The following is a 25,767-nucleotide window of genomic DNA, read 5'->3' as shown; positions in this document are numbered from 1 at the left end:
AACATCTTATGTCATTTTACTCATCTAGTAAATGCATCTTGATTTAAGAATTTTTAGATATTTGGACTGGAAACAAGATGAAAATACTAAAGTAAGAAAAGCATTTTTGCAGTGGACGACTTGAATCGTGCACTTTCCCCACAGCAGTTTCCCACTCAGTGCACTTCCTTATTTTCCAGATGCCATATAAATGGTATTGTCCAAACCACGTGCAGTGCTTGAAACAATGCCGTGTTTGTTCACATGCATGCCGAACGGAAAGAAATAGCAATGACAAGTTTTCAGTGTGAATATGTGTCCTGTTACATCTATCGTGGTGGATGACGGCACTGACGAATTACCACCATCACAGCCCCAGTATCGGCCGATATGTTTTTATGTTTAACATTTTTAATGTTATCATTATCGGTCCCATAAGTCGATAAATAATGTAGTGCTGGGCGGTATGACCAAAAATCCACATCACGGTATTTTTCTAAATTACACCGGTTTCACGGTATATGACGTTTTTTTTGTTTTGTTTTTCAAGCATGACTGGGTGTAAAACACATTTTTCACTGAGTGAGAGAGGAAATACTGCAGTAGATTGACTTAGAACGCCCTATTTTACTGTCATGAGTGAATACTGTAGAAGAAAATCCACACTAGTATTATACAGGTTTGCAAGGCTGTTTACAAAGAGGTGCCAGCACTGGCGCTTTAGGAGTGGTTTCCCTGGTAACGGCTGTACACAAAGCAGCAACGCTCAGCTTTATCAGGAAAGATAAAGAAAGATTCAATCGTGTCTGGGAAGCAGACACACTCTGTCAGTTCAAAGCTAGACTAAAGACACATCTCTTTGACCTAGCATTCACATAATACATTATAGACTTCTATAATTCAGTGTTAGGCTGCATAGATTAGGTCAGCTGGAACCGGGAACACTTCCCATAAATCCTGATGTACTCGTTACATCATGAGAAGAATGGCATCTACGCTAATTTTAGTGTCTTTGTTTATCCCGAGGTTTTACCGCAGCCTGCCGGATCCAGGCCGTATCCAGATCTGACGAAGGACCTTCGCCTGGACCCGATGACAACGCAGTGCTGAAGTGCCAACTAGTCTCTCCCTATGGAGGATCCCTTTACCACTCTACAGATAAAGCGTTGTCGGGAAAACTCAATTTGCGTATCTACCCCGAACTGATCAAATAAAATAAAATTCTGTATCAAAAATTATAAGGAAACACCAGTACTTTGTTTCGGCTTGGTTTGTAGGGAATAACAAACCTGCGCACATATATTCAAACTAGGGATGTGCACGAATATTCGAATTTTCGAATATTCGATCTGTAATTATTATTCGAAAAATAAAATACTATTCGAATTTTATCGAATTTATGAAGCCGTAAATACTTTGCGGGTCGTAAATGCAGTGAATCCCTGATGAATCCCAAGCACTAACTCGCAGTTATAATAAAATGCACTGGGTGGCACTGTGCCGCGTGTTTAACAAGTTGTTTGTATTTGATCATGTCGTCGTCTGCCTCGCGAAGTTTGGAATTACTAGTAGAAAATGAGGTTACTAAATGATTTTACAAAATGGAATTACTTTTGATCAAATTAATTAATTAATCTGGAGTTATAATATCATCACCACAATGAGAAATCACATGAAATCCAAACAGCAGTCGACTGAGGAAAGACAGCTGTCCATCACTGCATCACGACTGCAGGTAAGCGCAGCTGTAGTGCGAGTGATCCGAGATGATAACTTATCTAATAGCAAAATGATTTTGAGACATATTCTTCCTTTAAGTTTTCTTTGAGAGAGGTTTAAGAACAGAAAACGCAAAGTGCTGTAAGAAACTTAGAACAAGAACACCGTTATCTTTGTTTCACTGAAACGTCTGTCAGCGCAGCGCGTTTTCTCACTCGAGTATAAGGCCGTGTGTCCACCAAAGCGTTTTTAGCCAGCTGAAAACGCTAGGCGCTCTGCTAAAAACGCTCAGCTGTGGGCGCTTGAGAGCGTTTTGGCAGCGCAGCGTTTTTTCAGTTGAGACGGTTGAGACCGAGACACTTTGCTTGTTATGATACGGAATATCCGCGAAAGTCTTACTAGTATCTCATTTCACACATATTTTGTTTCTGTGTTGATTCTATATTAAAATGTAATGTATTTTATCTGGCTCTTGATTTTGTTCCGTTATTATGCTTGTTGTTGTCATCTGTTGATGTTGTACAAGCAGAATCATGTGGCGGACGCGGTTGGTCGGTGTGGTATTAGTCCCGCCCCTCCTCCACTGTGATTGGACGGTTGGGTAAAAAGTGACAGTGATGAGCGCTGCGTTTTACCAAAAGTTGAACATTCTTCAACTCTCGGCGACCAGTAAAAAACGCCGAACGCTCAGCGCTTCAGCGTGAAAAAGACGCTCAGCGCCTCGTTACGCTCATGGCGTTTTAAAAACGCGGCGCTCCCATTGAAAACAATTGTAAAAACACGCCAGCCGCGAGTAAAAACGCTTTGGTGGACACACGGCCTAATTGCTGGCGGCGCCCCTTCATGTGGATATTATTGTTTTTCTCAACATAAACGTGAAACAATATAAACACAATAATTATATGCTGACTCGAGTATATTTGTAACGTTCTGTACGATAACTGGCGCAATCTGCTACTCTGCTTTAGGCGTTTTTTCCGTTCGCGCTGCTTGAGCTTATATCCTTTTGTTCTTTATATTTTTTTGTTTACACATAGGCCTACTGTTTAATGTTTTCAATTAAAAGAAAACTTTAACATATATTGTAAGATCGTTGTGTATATTGTGAGCTTGTTGTGTATATTGCCTAATGATAAGCTTCTTCAGAAATGGTGACAACAACAACAAAAAAAACCTTAAAAAATAACACCTTTTTCGTTAAACTCATTTAAATAAACGAATATTCGAATGCAATATTTTTGAAAAATGCCCATCCCTAATTCAAACGCACATAACTATAGAGAGCCTAAGTCCCTCCCCTTGTATGGTAGTCAATGGCGAGAGACAACAAATATTTTGATCTCGTTTGAATTGTGCCCTGATTTACACATATGATGTTCGTCAATTTAAAAGATACATTTTAAAGTCAAGAAAGTCGCAGCTTGATATAAAACTGCTGAGGTATAAGACTGTGAAAACACGTAATTACAAAGACTACAAACCCAGAAGGCGCACACGCGACGTCATACTTTTTCTCTCAATGAATGAAGCTAACTTTACTGAAGCTAACGTCAGTCATTGTTTCTATAGTCTTACATTATAATGGTAACGTTACGCCGTCATGCCTGAGTGTTTTGAGCCAGAATACATACATACGAGCAACGGATCTTGTGACGCACATAGTGCGAGACGAGAGATGTAGTTCATTGAGCGATTTTCACATAAAACTAAACGTTACTCTTCTGTTTTATGACAAACTGCGACTTTCTTTACTTTCATAATTACCTTTTAAATTGACAAACATCATATGTGTAGTTCAGGGCACAGTTCAGACGGAATAAAAAGATAAGTTGTCTCTCGCCATTGACTTCCATACATATTTTTTCCGAAATAAGGTCCCATGAGCCGGAAGCGGAGGGGCGGGACTTAGGCTCTCTATAGAACCAATTCTAAATGTGCATGTGAACGCCATCAGCGTTTCTCACAGGATCGCGTTTAAAGTCTGTGTAGAGAGAATGGTGTCGTCTTAGCGGCCCCTAATTTAATAACAAATGATCGTTGCGACGGAAGCGAATCAATCAAAACTAACTTTAGCTGTAAAATAACTTTATTAAAGAACCGCTATAAAGCCAAAAAAATCTCTGTTACCTTAAATTATACGTTTATCTCTGTAAAGCTGCTTTGAAACAATTTACATTGTTAAAAGCGCTATATAAATGAAGATGACTTGACTTGACTTGACTCGTAATAACAAAGAAACTTTTCTAAAGACCGTCAGTTCACTTCAGATACATTCATATAAAAACACCCGCGCCGCGTTTTGATTTTGAAACGTGCAGTGCTCATGTTTATTCAACGATGTCCATGCCAACCACAAATAGATTTTCCAAAAGGCTGTGTTGATATTGTGAACCCGTGTATGGGAAACAATATAATTTGACAGCTATCAATTATAGTTTAACCTATCCACCTTCAAAGTCACGCTTAGTAACACGTGCATCACCACCACCCTCTCCAACAGTGCCGCGCCGCGCTCCGATCGTTATAAAGCGACATACACCGGTACTGCGGTATTTTAAAAATTCATATCACAACAAAAATAAACACCGGTATTCGGTATGAACCGTTACACCGCCCAGCACTACAATAATGTATTATTTCCTCCAGCTGAGACACTTCAGATGTGCACTGTAACTGTTCAACATGATGGGTTTGAATTGCTTGAAATATGATCAGAATCACTTCAAAAAAGGAAAATACAGTTCAGTGATGCAAGTCTGTCATATCGGCTACATAAAATCATCATGAGAACATCATTATAAGTGTGTGTTTGAGACATGGATTTAATGGTGAGGCTTTTGTTTTAGTAAGCAGGCTCTCAAAAATTATATAAAAATTTGGATTCAGATTTATCGGCCAATATATTGGTTACATAAAGAATTATCGGTTATCGGTATCGGCCAATATGTTCATATCGGTGCATCCCTAATAATGTTTTTAATTGGCAGGTACAAACGGTTGATTCATCAATATTCTGTTGTCATTTTCTACACTATACTTCAACACTTTTTCCAACTGAATTGGTGCTTTAGCGACTCCTAGCGCTTGTAACCCCTCTTCTGCCCATCCTGACGCCACTCGTGCCCCACACACACGCTCACCGCACACACTGACCTCTCTCAGCTCCTGCGTGATGGTGGCGAGGCGCTCGTTCTCCGACTGGGTGTTGGTCAGGATGTTTCGAGCTTGTCTCAGCTCCGCCTGCAGCTCCTGCACGCGCTGCTCGTAATACGCCTCTTTACACGCCGACTCCTGGAGGAGCGACTCCTCGCGGCTCTCGCCGTCGGCCGCCACCTTCCTGTGGTTGGAGTGAGCCTGTCCGAACGCCTGACGAACAGAAGAAACACACCAGCATTAATAATTAATTAATCATTTATCGTTATATATGGGGATGATTCATATTGCCAATGGGCAAATATGGAGGTGGTATACCATCCAAACACTGCATCCAAAAGTGTGTAACAGGGTTGTTGCACACTTTATAAAGTAATATTTTACGCTTTTTAAGACCTTCTTAAGACCTGAAGAAATAAAAATGAACACTGTACATTAGGGGTGTGCAATATTGACAGAAATGAATATATCTCAATATTTTCCAAGTTCTGTTGATAATAATGTGTTTTTGTGCTGGTGCCATGGCTGGTTTAGGCCTGTTGTTGACAGCTGACTCGCGAAGATAATCATACCATTCATATTTTATGCAGTGGTCAGTTCACAGGCTGTGACAGAAATGAACATTTTTATGAAAGGGCAATATTTGCCACCTTAAATTGAAGCAAACAGCAGCACAGCTCAGTACGCTTCAGAACAAAGGCAGATTTCCCATTCTCCAAGTCAACCAAAGGAGGAAGGAAGTGTTTCCTGTTTTTCCTTTGGGTTCAGGCCATGTGTGTTTAACAAAGTTAAGCACCCTCAGTTAATACTGTAATAATATCATATTGGTGAAACAGATTTGGCAAACGATCCAGTGTGTATTTCTGTTTCTATTCACAATGTGTTTTTGCAGCGGTGAGAAATGTAGCCAATCACAGACAAGTCTGTTGATCTTATGTATGCAATGGCCAATCTAGGCTCTCATTTATAAAACTGTGTGTAGGATCCTTACTAAAAGTGTGTGTGCGCCCAAAAGCCAAAAATGATGTACGCCAAAAAGAATTCAGACATATAAAAGCGTGCGTACGTCAGAACCTGCACAAAATTCCCTTTATAAACCCCAGTCAGAGGAAGATTGTGCGTTCATGCATCTCTATCCTAGAAATAACCATATATGAGCTTATAATGCCTCGTTTTACTATGCATATCCTCATCTGCATATCATTTGCATATTCATATTCATCCACGTGATACCTCAATACTCAATCTTTTCCACTGGATAAATAGTATTTTTAATTGCTTTATATTTTTAATGGAAACAGAGAGGCCTTATTGTGCATTATTGAGCATTTCTGCTATGTTCACATCATGTTCTGCTATTATCATGAACTAAGCAAACATTAAAACACAGCATGCCACAGCTAAAGTGTTCAAAAGCAGCGCATCCACTACTAATACTTCTAATAAATAAACATATCATTTTTTGTACCTTCTCGGTAATGATTTCATGTAATCTAAGTGCTTAACTCCATTAATGAGAATGGCATATTTAATCTAAATGTGTATATCAGATGTAAAACAGTTTAAATCCTTCTTTTACTTATTTAAACTGTTATTGTGAACATGCACTGTATTTATGATTATGACTCATGATGAATATTAAAGTGGTTTTCCTCCCTCAGATCTCCATCGGTGTCTCCAAACGTCTCCAGATGTTGGTACGCAGGATCAGAGTTTACTCACAGATGCACATTCTCCCGTATGTTTGTTTGAATGAATCACATCTCATGCGTGTGAAGTGGCGTACGGCTCTTTCAGGGCCTGTTCTGTGCGACGGTTAGAAATGAGGCTCCAGAGGCGTTCAAGTTTACTCAGAACCAGTTTTTAGTCCGTGCCGAGTTCTGCTCAGATTTCGGACAGCTTTGTAGTGATTACAATGGAAACCCTCTTTGCAAAACTATGGGTTAATTAGTGATCGGCTGGCGACTGAGAACACTTGTTCAGTGTTGATTCTGTGTTGGTTAGGTTCACTCGAGGTCAGGGCTGGGTTGCTGATGGTATTCAGCATGTGGTGACGTGACAGACATGCATGGACCAGCAGAGATTCATTCATGTCTGTGCAGCTCTCAGCTCTCGGCACTTCTCTATGCTGTTTACATGAGTATATATGTGTATGTATATGTGTATATATATACACACACACTCACCTAAAGGATTATTAGGAACACCTGTTCAATTTCTCATTAATGCAATTATCTAATCAACCAATCACATGGCAGTTGCTTCAATGCATTTAGGGGTGTGGTCCTGGTCAAGACAATCTCCTGAACTCCAAACTGAATGTCAGAATGGGAAAGAAAGGTGATTTAAGCAATTTTGAGCGTGGCATGGTTGTTGGTGCCAGACGGGCTGGTCTGAGTATTTCACAATCTGCTCAGTTACTGGGATTTTCACACACAACCATTTCTAGGGTTTACAAAGAATGGTGTGAAAAGGGAAAACATCCAGTATGCGGCAGTCCTGTGGGCGAAAATGCTTTGTTGATGCTAGAGGTCAGAGGAGAATGGGCCGACTGATTCAAGCTGATAGAAGAGCAACTTTGACTGAAATAACCACTCGTTACAACCGAGGTATGCAGCAAAGCATTTGTGAAGCCACAACACGCACAACCTTGAGGCGGATGGGCTACAACAGCAGAAGACCCCACCGGGTACCACTCATCTCCACTACAAATAGGAAAAAGAGGCTACAATTTGCACGAGCTCACCAAAATTGGACAGTTGAAGACTGGAAAAATGTTGCCTGGTCTGATGAGTCTCGATTTCTGTTGAGACATTCAGATGGTAGAGTCAGAATTTGGCGTAAACAGAATGAGAACATGGATCCATCATGCCTTGTTACCACTGTGCAGGCTGGTGGTGGTGGTGTAATGGTGTGGGGGATGTTTTCTTGGCACACTTTAGGCCCCTTAGTGCCAATTGGGCATCGTTTAAATGCCACGGCCTACCTGAGCATTGTTTCTGACCATGTCCATCCCTTTATGACCACCATGTACCCATCCTCTGATGGCTACTTCCAGCAGGATAATGCACCATGTCACAAAGCTCGAATCATTTCAAATTGGTTTCTTGAACATGACAATGAGTTCACTGTACTAAAATGGCCCCCACAGTCACCAGATCTCAACCCAATAGAGCATCTTTGGGATGTGGTGGAACGGGAGCTTCGTGCCCTGGATGTGCATCCCACAAATCTCCATCAACTGCAAGATGCTATCCTATCAATATGGGCCAACATTTCTAAAGAATGCTTTCAGCACCTTGTTGAATCAATGCCACGTAGAATTAAGGCAGTTCTGAAGGCGAAAGGGGGTCAAACACAGTATTAGTATGGTGTTCCTAATAATCCTTTAGGTGAGTGTAGATATACATATATATATATATATATATATATATATATATATATATATATATATATATATATATATATATATATATATATATATATATATATATATATATGCCTATATCGTTATCATGAAATATAATGTCACACACACATAGGCAGGTCTAATAGGCTGCGTTTAGACTAATGAACAACATATCAGATGTTTGTCTTTAGGACAGATATGACTGTATTTACATACATTTTGCATTAAAAAAAAGCATTTGGAGATGCAAGAGCATTTAACCGGTTTAATGAAGCTTTCAGAATGGATTCAGCGTTGTTGAAGAGAGAACTGCGATTGATGGTCTATGTACAGTGTGGACATCAACACTTGTGCTTGAACAGCTGTTAGCTCGAACCCAACTGGTCTATAAACTCCTGCATTCACGGATGGTGTGTGTTTGATATGTGGGACACACACAAGCTCAATCCTGAGCGGTTCAACACAACGACTAAATTTAGCAGACTTGTTTTCAGTCGCATCCTGAACAAACAAAGACACACTGTTGGAAAGAGCTTGAAGAGAAGCATCTCAGCCGGACACAGACGCCAGATCTAAATCCCCACTGACTGACCCAATAACCCATTTACACTCATCCCGTCATCTGAACACATCTATATTACAATACACTCTGAGCGTGTGTTCAGACGTCACAGCTGTGGTTTGGTTATCTGGGTATGGACCACAAATCAAAGCGATACGTTTAGTCCTGATTCGCTTTGCATTCACAGTGGCAATCTCAACACCGGACCTAAAGATACACACCAGGGATGGAAATTAGCACCCGCCACCAGCCAAATGCGGGTGATTTTGTGTTGTGGCGGGTAAATTCGCTTCACCTACCGGCCACCGTGGCGGGTAAATAAAGATAGCATACTGTTTCACACAGACGGCGGACACTTTTAGAGGAGGCACACATTCAAAAAAAATGTGGCGTTACATCTTAGGCGTTAAGAGGTCTGCAGAGAAAACATCTTTGCATTGACTTAACATTGAAATCACTCGCGCCTGACGCGCTATTCGCGTCCGGTGTGAACGCACCAATGCGACGGTGGAGCGTTTTTAAGATTTCCACTCTGGAGGGTGGTTTCACTTTTTGGCGTTTTTAAGCCCCAAAAACGCCTTCGCCGTCTAAACGAAAGGCACATCTGATAAAATATTTTTACGTTTTCACCCGCGAGCGTTCTCGTGTAAACAGGGCCTAATAGTTTCATTGCTGGGACTAAAAACCTAAAACTGGAAGCCATAAAAGACCACGAATCATCCAAATGCCACATCCAGGTAAAAAAGAGAAATATATATAAGAGAGGAAGAGTGTATAAGAGAGAAAGAGAAAATGTCAGTATTTCATTGAGACTTGAGATTAAATAAACTGCTTAAGTATTGTAGATCTTGTAGTATTAATTTTCACATGCAGTTACACATTGTCAGTTAAAAACAAGAAAGTGGCTGGTAAAAACATTGAGTGGCTGGTAGATTTTGAAATCCACCAGCCACAGTGGCCGGTAGACAAAAAAGTTAATTTCCATCCCTGATACACACACACACACACACACACACACACACACACACACAAAAACTGCTTTTACAACATATTCCACGACAGAACTTACCGAACATCCAAAACAAGGCTGTGTTCTGGGATAAATGCGCTCACTGTATGTGCGTAGCTGCATATGATGGTATTCTGAACTCGTGAAGAGCTTGTTAAATGTGTAAAGGAGTAAAAACAGTGTCAGGAATCCCTCCGTCACACACACACACACACACACACACAGATCTGGAGACGTGGTTCTGATCCTATACTGAACTGTGATGAGCAACATCACGACTATGTTGAGAAAAAACAAATGTCCTTTATAGGGTCGCATCTTGTGACATCACGTCCTGTTTTTGGTTCGCTCGGTTCGTCTTTGGTCCGTGTTGTGAGCGATCGCATCAGGGTTCGTTTTAATCCAACCAAACATGCCAAGTGTGAACACACCCTTATATGCTAAATTTAGGGATGCACGATATATCGGCCACCATATCGGTCAACATCGGTTCATTTTTAATGTTATCGTTATCGGCCCCATAAGAACATTTGTCTGATATATAAAAACCGATAAATACTGGATTATTTCCTCCAGCTGAGACGCTTCAGATGCGCACCGTTCAACATGATGATTATGAATTGCTTGAAATATGATTTGAATCTCTTCAGAAAAGGAAAATACAGTTCAGTGCAACATGTGCAAGTCTGTCATATCGGCTACATGACATTATAATTCTGCCAAACTGTTGATATCAGTGCATCACTAGCAAAATATGTGAAAATCCATGTGAATATATTATAAATATTTGATATTGTCCAGTCTTGGTGTGGGAAGGCCTCCTTTATTACAGAGATAGGCCTACTCTCACTTTACTTTTACTCTTTTAGGCGGAGATTAGATTTCACACATTAAACACAATAGTTGTGTCACATGTGCTGTTCACACACTGTAAACAACAGCTTCTTACCACTGAGATATAATTCAGAAATCAGCAAAAAAAAAGATGTACAGTGTGAATTTAATAATCATGACCTTTAAACCAAATTCCCGCATGGTTGTCTTCATCTGTCTGGATGAAGAGCTGATTTACCAGGACTTTCATGATCGCCAAACTGTAAAATGCAGATCACTGTCCCAAAAGAGGGTGTGTGTGTGTGTGTGTGTGTGTGTGTGTGTGTGTGTGTGTGTGATTGGCTCATCGTTTCAACAGAGCTTCTGCATTCGAGAACTATTTGCACAACAACTTTACTTGTTTACTAGTTAGACTTCTTGAGTGACGCGGACGGCAGCGTGGGTCATATGACTGACTCGACGGACAGGAAGATGAGACAAAAACCATCATGGAATTTCAGGAAAGTTTGGAAACTGAATGAAATGGGAATTAACTGTTTTTTTAATAAAAGCTTGCCAGTCACGACAAACCCTTTCAGTTATTCTCTCTCTCTGTCTCTCTGTCTCTCTGTGTCTCTGTGTCTCTGTCTCACACACACACACACACACACACACACACGGAGACTCATTCCCAGCATGACGAGATACTGAGGCGTGTTTTTCCACATTCTCATCATTCCTGCTCCGGCTGAAACTCGCTCGGCCGTTTAGGAGGGGACAAAAACTCCCGCACAAATTCAAAAGCAGGCCTGACATAATTCACCAAAACAAGGGCATTATCATCTGAGAGATTTGAGAGATGATCACATTACTGGGAATAAACGCAACAGCAGATTAAGAATATGACCAGGGGATGATAACTATAATGATAAAGATATATATAGTTTTATAAATGTTCTAAGGATAGCAGAGTCCACTCCACAACTATAACAATAACGACACAGAAAAACAATATAGTTGAAATCACTTTCAAAACTGACAGCCAATCAGAATCCAGAGCTCGAGCATTTAAAGCAACAGACACAAAACTGCAGTGCGCTTATAATAAACAGAGCGATATCGTGCGCCGGAGTGGATGCTGATGTGTTATCGTTACAGTTATCGTTCCAGTTATCGTTACAGTTATCGTTCCAGTTATCGTTACAGTTATCGTTACTGTTATCACTCTTGTGTGAACGGCCGGAGTCAAACGCAAACTCACCAACAGAAAATTAAGCTCACAGACTCTAAAATCAGCGTGAAATTAAAATTCACTCTATACTGTATATTTTCCAAATGCATGTTATATTTGCCTCCATTTTTAAGCATCTCAACATCCAATCAACAACTGATGCATGTCACACACACACACACACACACATATATACATATATATATATATATATATATATATATATAAAATCAAAATTTGAGAAAAGACCATTTATGGTGAATTAGTCATCTGCTTATTTTGACAATGACATTATTCCCAACCACCGCCACAGGATTGTGGGATATAATAAGTAACATATGAATAACTCAAGCAGAATAATGAATGTCAGGAAATAATCACTGTATTAATCTTCTCATGAAAGCAGCATTTTTCATCTTTTGGACACATCCAGTGACACAATGACAGCGTTTCACCATGTTCACTTCAACATGAAGTCATTCCATCATCTCAGCAACACAACGGCATCATTTCACCACATCTACATCAGTCTGGGGGCCGGGGGAAGTTTGGAGAAAAATATAGAATATATTCTATAGAAATATAGAATTCGGATTAAAGTAAATAATAAAAAAGTAGATGCATATAGATTAGATAAACAATAAAATGTAAATAAAATAAACATTAAAAATTATTAAAATAAGTAAACAATAAAATTTGATTGATTTAAATAAAACAGTAAAAAAAAACAGACTCTAAATATTTCCGAATAATGCTTTAAACTGGTAATGTATACAATTTTTGTACAATTTAAATGTGTACAAACTAGGTTTAAATATATATATATATATATATATATATATATATATATATATATATATATATATATATAAGTCTTAAGATGGACGGGGTGTCTCACGAGGTTGATCACAATAATATTTTCCGAATAATGCTTTAAACTGGTAGCCCGGTTGTATACAATTTTTGTATTGTGTATGCAATTTAAATGGGTATAAATTGGGTTATATATATTAATAATATAACACACACACATTTTTTATACATTTATGTATCTTAAGATGGAGGGGGTGTCTGTGTCTCCCGGGGATGCTCGTATTCGGTGTCCCGCGGCCTCTCAGAGATTAGAAACCACATCATTTACACCCCAAACACATAATACGGCAGCGTTTCGCGAGCGTTAATATTAATCGCGGCGCGTTGGTGTCGCAGTTGTGTCCGTTACCTCTCTCAGCAGCTCGAGCTCCTGACGCACGCTCTCGCACTCCGCGTCCAGCTCGTCGTACCGCAGCTTGAGCTGCTGCTTCTCCTCCAGCACCGCGAGCCCGTACTCCGCCGCCTGGATCTTCTCCTGCGTGGTCTCGGCCAGCTCCCGGGACAGCCGCAGCACCTCCTCCGACGCCCGCGACGCCCGCGTCCAGTCGCGCTGCTGCTGCTCCTCCGCGGACATCATCTTTAACGGCAGTCGCGCTCAGATCCCCCCGTGCGCGCGCTGCATGACCGTGATATATTCCTGCTCGGGAGCGGGTGATGGATGGGGAGCGTGTGCTTTTATTCCTCCATGACAGCGGGTCGATCAGCTCCTCTCCGCTCCGCTCCCCCTCAATAACACGGAGAGGAGAAGAGGCTGTAATCTACCGAGGGATCTGTCGGAATGGAGGATTCCTCCTTGGGCTCTTTTTATGGGAGATGTAGTTTATTTCAAACGCTTTTGCGAGGTCTCAAATGGAGCAGAAAACTCATATCCCATGACTCCCTGCGGTTTGACAGTTTGGATACCGGAAGCCCGTGTGAACCGGCTCCCTGCGCGTGACGTGGAGATGTCCGTTGAGTTCAGTGGGGAACTGGAGATATTTATCTTATCTACTAATGTTATGTTATTATAACTTGCGGTTTGTACAACAGATTTGAATAGCAGCTCAGAAAATGTGTGTTATTGAGGAAAAGTGTGCTGTAAATTACAAGCAATCAGAATGATGTCATAGACGTTAACGGTCCGTTCACACTCACACCCGTAACGTCTTAAAATCCCCCTTTCACACCAAATGCGACTAAAAAAAAAACAGGAATGAATCGTCGACGAATTTTCCGACTGCTTCCACATCCAAAGCGAGAGGAAAACAGACTCTTACTGCATCGGACGTGTTTGAGATCACGAAATGAAGCTCTGAGATTTTCTCCTGATTTAATTTGAATAGGGGAAAGACTGAGATCATCGGAGTGTGTCAAACAGCGCCACCTGGTGCTCGCAACATGTACAACAGTCAAATGCAGTGCCTGGAAATATACATACTGCTTATTTTATCAACTGGAAATGTTCTTAGACTTCTGGTGTTCCCTATGGATTCATTTGCATAATTGTACGGTATTGTAGAGAATTTGAAAACAAATGCATCATCATCATTGTATAATTAATAGGCTACTTAGTATCACAAAATTCCCTCAAAATACAAAATATTAAAGTCCCCCTATGGTGTAAATCCAGCTTTTAATGTTGTTTATGTGTCTATGTGGTGTTTTTAATATGCTTTAAGTCAAACCATGTGTAAATTCATAAGTCGACAGCATTGCTGAGTATTTCCTCCTTAAAACTGCAGTGAACCAAAGACAGTCTCAAAAACACACTTTGAAATCGCTGGTGTTTCTGACGTCACAAACTACCTTGTAACCAATCAGATCAACGTGTGATCGCCAACCAGTGGATCTCTGAGCTGAGTGAGTGAGTGAGATAACATGAGTAATGACAATGTGTTGAAACTTTATTTTACGGTGACGTAGTTTACTACATGTATTATATAGTACATAAAAGTAAATTATGCATAATTACAAGTAACTAACCCTCAACCAAACGCTAACGCTAAGTACATGCAGTTCATTAATATTACTCAGTAGGTACTTACTTGAGTAATGGAACCGTAAAATAAAGTGTAACCAATTTAACTACAAGACCAAGAGTGTCTTATTATCATTCAAACATCTATCGTACCTGACGAAGGCTTGAAGAGTTGGTGAGGCAGACACAAGTGTGTGTGTGTGTGTGTGTGTGTGTGTGTGTGTGTGTGTGTGTGTGTGTGTGTGAGTGAGTGTGAGAGTGTGTGTGTGTGTGTGTGTGCGTGCGTGCGTGCGTGTGTGTGTGTGTGTGTGTGTGTGTGTGAGAGTGAGTGTGTGTGTGTGTGTGTGTGCCCTTGTTTATATTACACTGTGGGGACCAAATGTCCCCATAAGAATAGTAAAACCTGAGATCACCTACATTGTGGGGACCAGCCAGCGGTCCCCACTTTTCAAAAGGCTTATAAATCACACAGGATGAGTTGTTTTGAGAAAGTAAAAATGCAGAATGTTTCCTGTGATGGGTAGGTTTAGGGGCAGGGGCAGTGTAAGGGGATAGAATGTACAGTTTGTATGGTATAAAAACCATTACGTCTATGGAGAGTCCCCACAAAGATAGTGAACCAGACATGTGTGTGTGTGTGTGTGTGTCCAGACTCCAGACCTTTTGTGCTGAGGAGTCGAATGGCTTGTGGGTCGTTCCATCATTCCATCTGATCCTGATTGGGTCTTGTTCTGATTGGTCTGATCCTGATTGGCCTGATCCTGGTTGGGTCTTGTTCTGATTGGTCTGATCCTGATTGGCCTGATCCTGATTGGGTTTTTTACGTTTTGCTACGGTTTCCGGGTTGAACGTCATGTTTCCTGGAAACGGCGTGCAACGGGGTTTGAGATACGTTTTCTCTTGTTTGGTGGGTGTGTCAGAACTGCAGTCCAATCAGCAGCAACATGCATATAAAGCACGCGGTATTAAAGTGAACTCGCACAATGGGTTCAAGGAAAGTAATTTACAAATATGTTCAATGCAGCTCGGTATACGCAACAACTGAGGATATTAGAAGACATGTTTGTGTAAGTTTTATTGTAAAAATATAGGATATCAACATGATGTTGTTTATATTTTTAGCTTCATTGCAAGTGTATGATATTTGGTATAGAAATAAACAATGGTAATTAAGCTTTTCCTAAAAATGAGAAAGAAAATACAGGGTATTAAAACAGTATGAACTACAAATAAAGTCAGTATGTGAGGCTAAATAGAAGTGTTTTAGTCTGAATTAGGTAAGATGTGTGCTTCCATTTCAGTTTCAGCAATTCACTCGATTGGGATGTTCTCTTTTGTTCTGGGCGGCAAGTGCAGTAACTGCAACATCGGGCATACACTCACCTAAAGGATTATTAGGAACACCTGTTCAATTTCTCATTAATGCAATTATCTAATCAACCAATCACATGGCAGTTGCTTCAATGCATTTAGGGGTGTGGTCCTGGTCAAGACAATCTCCTGAACTCCAAACTGAATGTCAGAATGGGAAAGAAAGGTGATTTAAGCAATGTTGAGCGTGGCATGGTTGTTGGTGCCAGACGGGCCGGTCTGAGTATTTCACAATCTGCTCAGTTACTGGGATTTTCACGCACAACCATCTCTAGGGTTTACAAAGAATGGTGTGAAAAGGGAAAAACATCCAGTATGTGGCAGTCCTGTGGGCGAAAATGCCTTGTTGATGCTAGAGGTCAGAGGAGAATGGGCCGACTGATTCAAGCTGATAGAAGAGCAACTTTGACTGAAATAACCACTCGTTACAACCGAGGTATGCAGCAAAGCATTTGAGAAGCCACAACACGCACAACCTTGAGGCGGATGGGCTACAACAGCAGAAGACCCCACCGGGTACCACTCATCTCCACTACAAATAGGAAAAAGAGGCTAATATTTGCACGAGCTCACCAAAATTGGACAGTTGAAGACTGGAAAAATGTTGCCTGGTCTGATGAGTCTCGATTTCTGTTGAGACATTCAGATGGTAGAGTCAGAATTTGGCGTAAACAGAATGAGAACATGGATCCATCATGCCTTGTTACCACTGTGCAGACTGGTGGTGGTGGTGTAATGGTGTGGGGGATGTTTTCTTGGCACACTTTAGGCCCCTTAGTGCCAATTGGGCATCGTTTAAATGCCACGGCCTACCTGAGCATTGTTTCTGACCATGTCCATCCCTTTATGACCACCATGTACCCATCCTCTGATGGCTACTTCCAGCAGGATAATGCACCATGTCACAAAGCTCGAATCATTTCAAATTGGTTTCTTGACCATGACAATGAGTTCACTGTACTAAAATGGCCCCCACAGTCACCAGATCTCAACCCAATAGAGCATCTTTGGGATGTGGTGGAACGGGAGCTTCGTGCCCTGGATGTGCATCCCACAAATCTCCATCAACTGCAAGATGCTATCCTATCAATATGGGCCAACATTTCTAAAGAATGCTTTCAGCACCTTGTTGAATCAATGCCACGTAGAATTAATGCAGTTCTGAAGGCGAAAGGGGGTCAAACACAGTATTAATATGGTGTTCCTAATAATCCTTTAGGTGAGTGTATTTTGTAGTATTAAACATATTTATATCGACTTCATCAGGCTGTTCACAAAGAACACAAAGAATGGCCTTCTCAGCTGCCATAGTTGCAACTCTTGCGTCATCAGAACAGTGTGTTCAACGCGTCACCGTTTCTGTTTAAAAAACGTCATGCAACGTTTTGTCGGGGCTGAACGCAGCACTGGTTCCATTGAAAATGACCACCTTAAACACTTAATGGAAGCTGAATAGGTGCCATTTGTTTTGCTCTGTCTTGATTTCCTCTGTGATTGTGTGTTTTTTGTAAAACTTGTTTTTGTTCATTCGATTTATAACTCTTGGGTTGTTTTGAGTTACTTTGGTCTTCAGTTATATTGTGTAAATATTATTTGTAAATACTCAATTTAGGGGAAGCAGGGAGTGTGACGCCATTTCTTTTGCATATATGTTTATTCTGTGTTTTGGGTGAAGGAGTTAAGCAAGTCGCATTGTATTTTTCTTTTGATGTGATTTATTTCTTTTAGGGAATTTAGAGGATACCAAACTAGTTATTTTTGTTTTTTATTTTGGCCTTGTCCACTCCTGAATTTAATCCCTTCGTTTCTGGTTTTCACTATATTTTTGTCAGTAAATGTATATGTGTTTTGAACACTATCTTTGTGAGTGAGGACACATTCATGTTGCGGCTGGCCCTAGACGGTCGTACAACATCTGAAAGATTGTTCGATCAGGGATGCGTTTCCCAAAGCCAACAATGTTCGCAAGCTCCGTCGTTACCAATAGAGTTCAATGGAACTTGCGACCATAGTTGGCTAACGATGCTTTTGGGAAGCACACCGCAGAATGGAGTTATATTTTTTGGCATAAATGTCAACATTTTGTGTTGTAATAAAAATAAAATGCTGTCAAAAGTGGGGGGTTTGGTGATCTGACATTTCCAAATTTGAAAAATCTGAAAACACAAAAGTAGTAGGGCTTGGCCACTTGGTGGCGCTACTATAGAGCAAACATGAAACCTTTGGTCTGGCTGATTCCAACTGGACATGCAGTGTGTTTGAGTTTATCATAGTCCACAGCTGCGGCCGAAAGCTGGAAAATGTCAGATCATAGATGGATGGATGGATGGATGGATGCTGGAAGATCATGGATGGATGGATGGATGGATGCTGGAAGATCATGGATGGATGGATGGATGCTGGAAGATCATGGATGGATGGATGGATGAATGGATGCAGTAAGATCATGGATGGATGCTGTAAGGTCATGGATGGATGCAGTAAGATCATGGATGGATGGATGAATGGATGCAGTAAGATCATGGATGGATGCTGTAAGGTCATGGATGGATGGATGGATGGATGGATGCTGTAAGATCATGGATGGATGGATGCTGTAAGGTCATGGATGGATGCAGTAAGATCATAGATGGATGCAGTAAGGTCATGGATGGATGCTGTAAGGTCATGGATGGATGGATGGATGGATGGATGGATGGATGCTGTAAGGTCATGGATGGATGCTGTAAGGTCATGGATGGATGGATGGATGCTGTAAGGTCATGGATGGATGGATGGATGGATGCTGTAAGGTCATGGATGGATGCAGTAAGATCATAGATGGATGGGTGGATGGATGCTGTAAGGTCATGGATGGATGCAGTAAGATCATAGATGTATGCAGTAAGATCATAGATGGATGGGTGGATGAATGGATGCAGTAAGATCATGGATGGATGCTGTAAGGTCATGGATGGATGGATGGATGGATGCTGTAAGGTCATGGATGGATGGATGGATGGATGCTGTAAAGTCATGGATGGATGCAGTAAGATCATAGATGGATGCAGTAAGATCATAGATGGATGGGTGGATGGATGGATGGATGGATGGATGCTGTAAGGTCATGGATGGATGGATGGATGGATGCTGTAAAGTCATGGATGGATGCAGTAAGATCATAGATGGATGCAGTAAGATCATAGATGGATGGGTGGATGGATGGATGGATGGATGGATGCTGTAAGGTCATGGATGGATGGATGGATGGATGCTGTAAAGTCATGGATGGATGCAGTAAGATCATAGATGGATGCAGTAAGATCATAGATGGATGGGTGGATGGATGGATGCAGTAAGATCGTGGATGGATGCTGTAAGGTCATGGATGGATGGATGGATGGATGCAGTAAGATCATGGATGAATGGATGCAGTAAGATCATAGATGGATGGGTGGATGGATGGATGCTGTAAGATCATGGATGGATGGGTGGGTGGATGGATGCAGTAAGATCATAGATGGATGCAGTAAGATCATAGATGGATAGGTGGATGGATGGATGCAGTAAGGTGGTGGATGGATGCTGTAAGGTCATGGATGGGTGGATGGATGGATGCTGTAAGATCATGGATGGATGGGTGGGTGGATGGATGCAGTAAGATCATAGATGGATGGGTGGATGGATGGATGCAGTAAGGTGGTGGATGGATGCTGTAAGGTCATGGGTGGATGGATGATGCAGTAAGGTCATGGATGGATGAATGGATGCTGTAAGATCATAGATGGATGGGTGGATGGATGGATGCTGTAAGATCATGGATGGATGGATGATGGATGGATGCTGTAAGATCATGGATGGATGGATGGATGCTGTAAGGTCATGGATGGATGGATGGATGCTGTAAGATCATAGATGGATGGGTGGATGGATGGATGGATGCTGTAAGGTCATGGATGGATGGATGGATGCTGTAAGGTCATGGATGGATGCAGTAAGATCATAGATGGATGCAGTAAGATCATGGATGGATGAATGGATGCAGTAAGATCATAGATGGATGGGTGGATGGATGGATGCAGTAAGATCATAGATGGATGGGTGGATGGATGGATGCTGTAAGATCATGGATGGATGGGTGGATGGATGGATGCAGTAAGATCATAGATGGATGGGTGGATGGATGGATGCTGTAAGATCATGGATGGATGCTGTAAGATCATGGATGGATGGGTGGATGGATGGATGGATGCAGTAAGGTCATGGGTGGATGGATGGATGCTGTAAGGTCATGGATGGATGAATGGATGCTGTAAGATCATAGATGGATGGGTGGATGGATGCAGTAAGATCATGGATGGATGGGTGGATGAATGGATGCAGTAAGGTCATGGATGGATGGATGGATGCTGTAAGGTCATGGATGGATGGATGGATGGATGCTGTAAGATCATAGATGGATGGGTGGATGGATGGATGCTGTAAGGTCATGGATGGATGGATGGATGCTGTAAGGTCATGGATGGATGCAGTAAGATCATAGATGGATGCAGTAAGATCATGAATGGATGAATGGATGCAGTAAGATCATAGATGGATGGGTGGATGGATGGATGCTGTAAGATCTTGGATGGATGAAGTAAGATCATGGATGGATGGGTGGATGGATGGATGCAGTAAGATCATAGATGGATGGGTGGATGGATGGATGCTGTAAGATCATGGATGGATGCTGTAAGATCATGGATGGATGGGTGGATGGATGGATGGATGCAGTAAGGTCATGGGTGGATGGATGGATGCTGTAAGGTCATGGATGGATGAATGGATGCTGTAAGATCATAGATGGATGGGTGGATGGATGCAGTAAGATCATGGATGGATGGGTGGATGAATGGATGCAGTAAGGTCATGGATGGATGGATGGATGCTGTAAGGTCATGGATGGATGGATGGATGCAGTAAGATCATGGATGGATGGGTGGATGGATGGATGCAGTAAGATCATAGATGGATGGTGGATGGATGGATGCTGTAAGATCATGGATGGATGGGTGGATGGATGGATGGATGCTGTAAGATCATGGATGGATGGGTGGATGGATGGATGGATGGATGCAGTAAGGTCATGGATGGATGAATGGATGCTGTAAGATCATAGATGGATGGGTGGATGGATGCAGTAAGATCATGGATGGATGGGTGGATGGATGAATGGATGCAGTAAGGTCATGGATGGATGGATGGATGCTGTAAGGTCATGGATGGATGCAGTAAGATCATAGATGGATGCAGTAAGATCATGGATGGATGAATGGATGCAGTAAGATCATAGATGGATGGATGGATGCAGTAAGATCATAGATGGATGGGTGGATGGATGGATGCTGTAAGATCATGGATGGATGCAGTAGGATCATGGATGGATGGGTGGATGGATGGATGCAGTAAGATCATAGATGGATGGGTGGATGGATGGATGCTGTAAGATCATGGATGGATGCTGTAAGATCATGGATGGATGCTGTAAGATCATGGATGGATGCAGTAAGGTCATGGGTGGATGGATGGATGCAGTAAGGTCATGGATAGATGAATGGATGCTGTAAGATCATAGATGGATGGGTGGATGGATGCAGTAAGATCATGGATGGATGGGTGGATGAATGGATGCAGTAAGGTCATGGATGGATGGATGGATGCTGTAAGGTCATGGATGGATGGATGGATGCAGTAAGATCATGGATGGATGGGTGGATGGATGGATGCAGTAAGATCATAGATGGATGGGTGGATGGATGGATGCTGTAAGATCATGGATGGATGGGTGGATGGATGGATGCTGTAAGATCATGGATGGATGGGTGGATGGATGGATGGATGCAGTAAGGTCATGGATGGATGAATGGATGCTGTAAGATCATAGATGGATGGGTGGATGGATGCAGTAAGATCATGGATGGATGGGTGGATGGATGAATGGATGCAGTAAGGTCATGGATGGATGGATGGATGGATGCAGTAAGATCATGGATGGATGGGTGGATGAATGGATGCAGTAAGATCATGGATGGATGGATGGATGCTGTAAGGTCATGGATGGGTGGATGAATGGATGCAGTAAGATCATGGATGGATGGATGGATGTTGTAAGGTCATGGATGGATGGGTGGATGCTGTAAGGTCATGGATGGATGGATGGATGAATGGATGCAGTAAGATCATGGATGGATGGATGGATGCTGTAAGGTCATAGATGGATGGGTGGATGCTGTAAGGTCATGGATGGATGGATGGGTGGATGCTGTAAGGTCATGGATGGATGGGTGGATGAATGGATGCAGTAAGATCATGGATGGATGGATGGATGGATGCTGTAAGGTCATGGATGGATGGATGGATGCTGTAAGGTCATGGATGGATGCAGTAAGATCATGGATGGATGGGTGGGTGGATGGATGGATGCAGTAAGATCATGGATGGATGATGTAAGATCATGGATGGATGGGTGGATGGATGGATGCTGTAAGATCATGGATGGATGGGTGGATGGATGGATGCAGTAAGGTCATGGATGGATGAATGGATGCTGTAAGATCATAGATGGATGGGTGGATGGATGCAGTAAGATCATGGATGGATGGGTGGATGGATGAATGGATGCAGTAAGGTCATGGATGGATGGATGGATGCTGTAAGGTCATGGATGGATGGATGGATGCTGTAAGATCATGGATGGATGGGTGGATGAATGGATGCAGTAAGATCATGGATGGATGGATGGATGCTGTAAGGTCATGGATGGGTGGATGAATGGATGCAGTAAGATCATGGATGGATGGATGGATGGATGCTGTAAGATCATGGATGGATGGATGGATGTTGTAAGGTCATGGATGGATGGGTGGATGCTGTAAGGTCATGGATGGATGGATGGATGAATGGATGCAGTAAAGATCATGGATGGATGGATGGATGCTGTAAGGTCATAGATGGATGGGTGGATGCTGTAAGGTCATGGATGGATGGATGGATGGATGGATGGATGCTGTAAGGTCATGGATGGATGGGTGGATGAATGGATGCAGTAAGATCATGGATGGATGGATGGATGGATGCTGTAAGGTCATGGATGGATGGATGCTGTAAGGTCATAGATGGATGGATGGATGATGCAGTAAGGTCATGGATGGATGGATGGATGCTGTAAGGTCATAGATGGATGGGTGGATGAATGGATGCAGTAAGATCATGGATGGATGGATGGATGCTGTAAGGTCATGGATGGATGAATGGATGCAGTAAGATCATGGATGGATGGATGGATGCTGTAAGGTCATAGATGGATGGATGGATGCTGTAAGGTCATGGATGGATGGATGGATGCTGTAAGGTCATAGATGGATGGGTGGATGCTGTGAGGTCATAAATGGATGGATGGATGCTGTAAGGTCATAGATGGATGGATGGATGCTGTAAGGTCATGGATGGGTGGATGGATGGATGGATGCTGTAAGGTCATAGATGGATGGATGGATGGATGGATGCTGTAAGGTCATAGATGGATGGATGGATGAATGGATGCAGTAAGGTCATGGATGGATGGATGGATGATGCTGTAAGGTCATAGATGGATGGATGGATGGATGCTGTAAGGTCATAGATGGATGGATGGATGGATGCTGTAAGGTGATAGATGGATGGATGGATGCTGTAAGGTCATAGATGGATGGATGGATGGATGCTGTAAGATCATGGATGGATGGATGGATGCTGTAAGGTCATGGATGGATGGGTGGGTGGATGGATGGATGCAGTAAGATCATGGATGGATGGATGGATGCAGTAAGATCATGGATGGATGGATGTATGGATGCTGTAAGTTCATGGATGGATGGATGGATGCTGTAAGGTCATGGATGGATGGGTGGGTGGATGGATGCAGTAAGATCATGGATGGATGGATGGATGCTGTAAGGTCATAGATGGATGGATGCTGTAAGGTCATGGATGGATGCTGTAAGGTCATAGATGGATGGATGCTGTAAGGTCATGGATGGATGCTGTAAGGTCATAGATGGATGGATGGATGCTGTAAGGTCATGGATGGATGGATGGATGGATGCTGTAAGGTCATGGATGGATGCTGTAAGGTCATGGATGGATGCTGTAAGGTCATGGATGGATGCTGTAAGGTCATAGATGGATGATGGATGCTGTAAGGTCATGGATGGATGGATGGATGCTGTAAGGTCATGGATGGATGGATGCAGTAAGATCATGGATGGATGGATGGATGCTGTAAGGTCATAGATGGATGGATGGATGCTGTAAGGTCATAGATGGATGGATGCTGTAAGATCATGGATGGATGGGTGGGTGGATGGATGGATGCAGTAAGATCATGGATGGATGGATGTATGGATGCTGTAAGGTCATGGATGGATGGATGGATGGATGCTGTAAGGTCATGGATGGATGCAGTAAGATCATGGATGGATGGGTGGATGGATGGATGGATGCAGTAAGATCATGGATGGATGATGTATGGATGCTGTAAGGTCATGAATGGATGGATGGGTGGATGGATGGATGCAGTAAGATCATGGATGGATGGATGTATGGATGCTGTAAGGTCATGGATGGATGGGTGGATGATGCTGTAAGGTCATGGATGGATGGATGGATGCAGTAAGATCATGGATGGATGGGTGGGTGGATGGATGGATGGATGCAGTAAGATCATGGATGGATGGATGTATGGATGCTGTAAGGTCATGAATGGATGGATGGATGCTGTAAGGTCATGGATGGATGGATGGATGGATGGATGCTGTAAGGTCATGGATGGATGCAGTAAGATCATGGATGGATGGGTGGATGGATGGATGGATGCAGTAAGATCATGGATGGATGATGTATGGATGCTGTAAGGTCATGAATGGATGGATGGATGCTGTAAGGTCATGGATGGATGGGTGGGTGGATGGATGGATGCAGTAAGATCATGGATGGATGGATGTATGGATGCTGTAAGGTCATGGATGGATGGGTGGATGATGCTGTAAGGTCATGGATGGATGGATGGATGCAGTAAGATCATGGATGGATGGGTGGGTGGCTGGATGGATGCAGTAAGATCATGGATGGATGGATGTATGGATGCTGTAAGGTCATGGATGGATGGGTGGATGATGCTGTAAGGTCATAGATGGATGGATGGATGATGCTGTAAGGTCATAGATGGATGGGTGGATGATGCAGTAAGATCATGGATGGATGGGTGGGTGGATGGATGGATGCAGTAAGATCATGGATGGATGGATGGATGGATGCTGTAAGGTCATAGATGGATGGATGATGCTGTAAGGTCATGGATGGATGGGTGGATGATGCTGTAAGATCATAGATGGATGGGTGGATGATGCTGTAAGGTCATGGATGGATGGGTGGATGGATGATGCAGTAAGATCATGGATGGATAAATTTGGTACAACTGTCTTCTGATCACATTATTATAGATTAGCATTAGCATTAGCATGTGACCTCATGCACTAAGAACACAGTAAAGGTTTGTTCACAGCTCCACCTATAGACCAAACCTGTGCATATCCTTCAGAGTTTGCCATAACACACACGTTACTCTCCTTTGTGCTTTAATGCACTGTTCCATTTCTCTCCTCCTCTCAGGAATCCTGCAGAAAATCATCAA

General features: G+C 42.3%; 1 protein-coding gene across 2 annotated transcripts in view; it reads right to left on the bottom strand.

Annotated features, from left to right (window-relative positions):
- LOC307173265 (BICD cargo adaptor 2) overlaps positions 1-13,542 on the bottom strand; it is a 39,542-nt gene extending 26,000 nt beyond the window's left edge. For both annotated transcript variants that reach the window (XM_079896249.1, XM_079896250.1), the window contains exons 1-2: positions 13,098-13,542; positions 4,852-5,064 (exon numbers count right to left, since the gene is read on the bottom strand). In XM_079896249.1, the coding sequence (XP_079752375.1) occupies positions 4,852-5,064; positions 13,098-13,325 (441 nt within the window). In that variant the 5' untranslated portion in view covers positions 13,326-13,542. The remainder of the gene's footprint in view (positions 1-4,851; positions 5,065-13,097) is intronic.
- Positions 13,543-25,767: the final 12,225 nt, after the last annotated feature.

This window comes from Squalius cephalus, assembly GCF_949319135.1.
Source record: "Squalius cephalus genome assembly, chromosome: 16".
Taxonomy (NCBI): domain Eukaryota; kingdom Metazoa; phylum Chordata; class Actinopteri; order Cypriniformes; family Leuciscidae; genus Squalius; species Squalius cephalus.
This window is presented reverse-complemented; position numbering and strand designations above follow the sequence as displayed.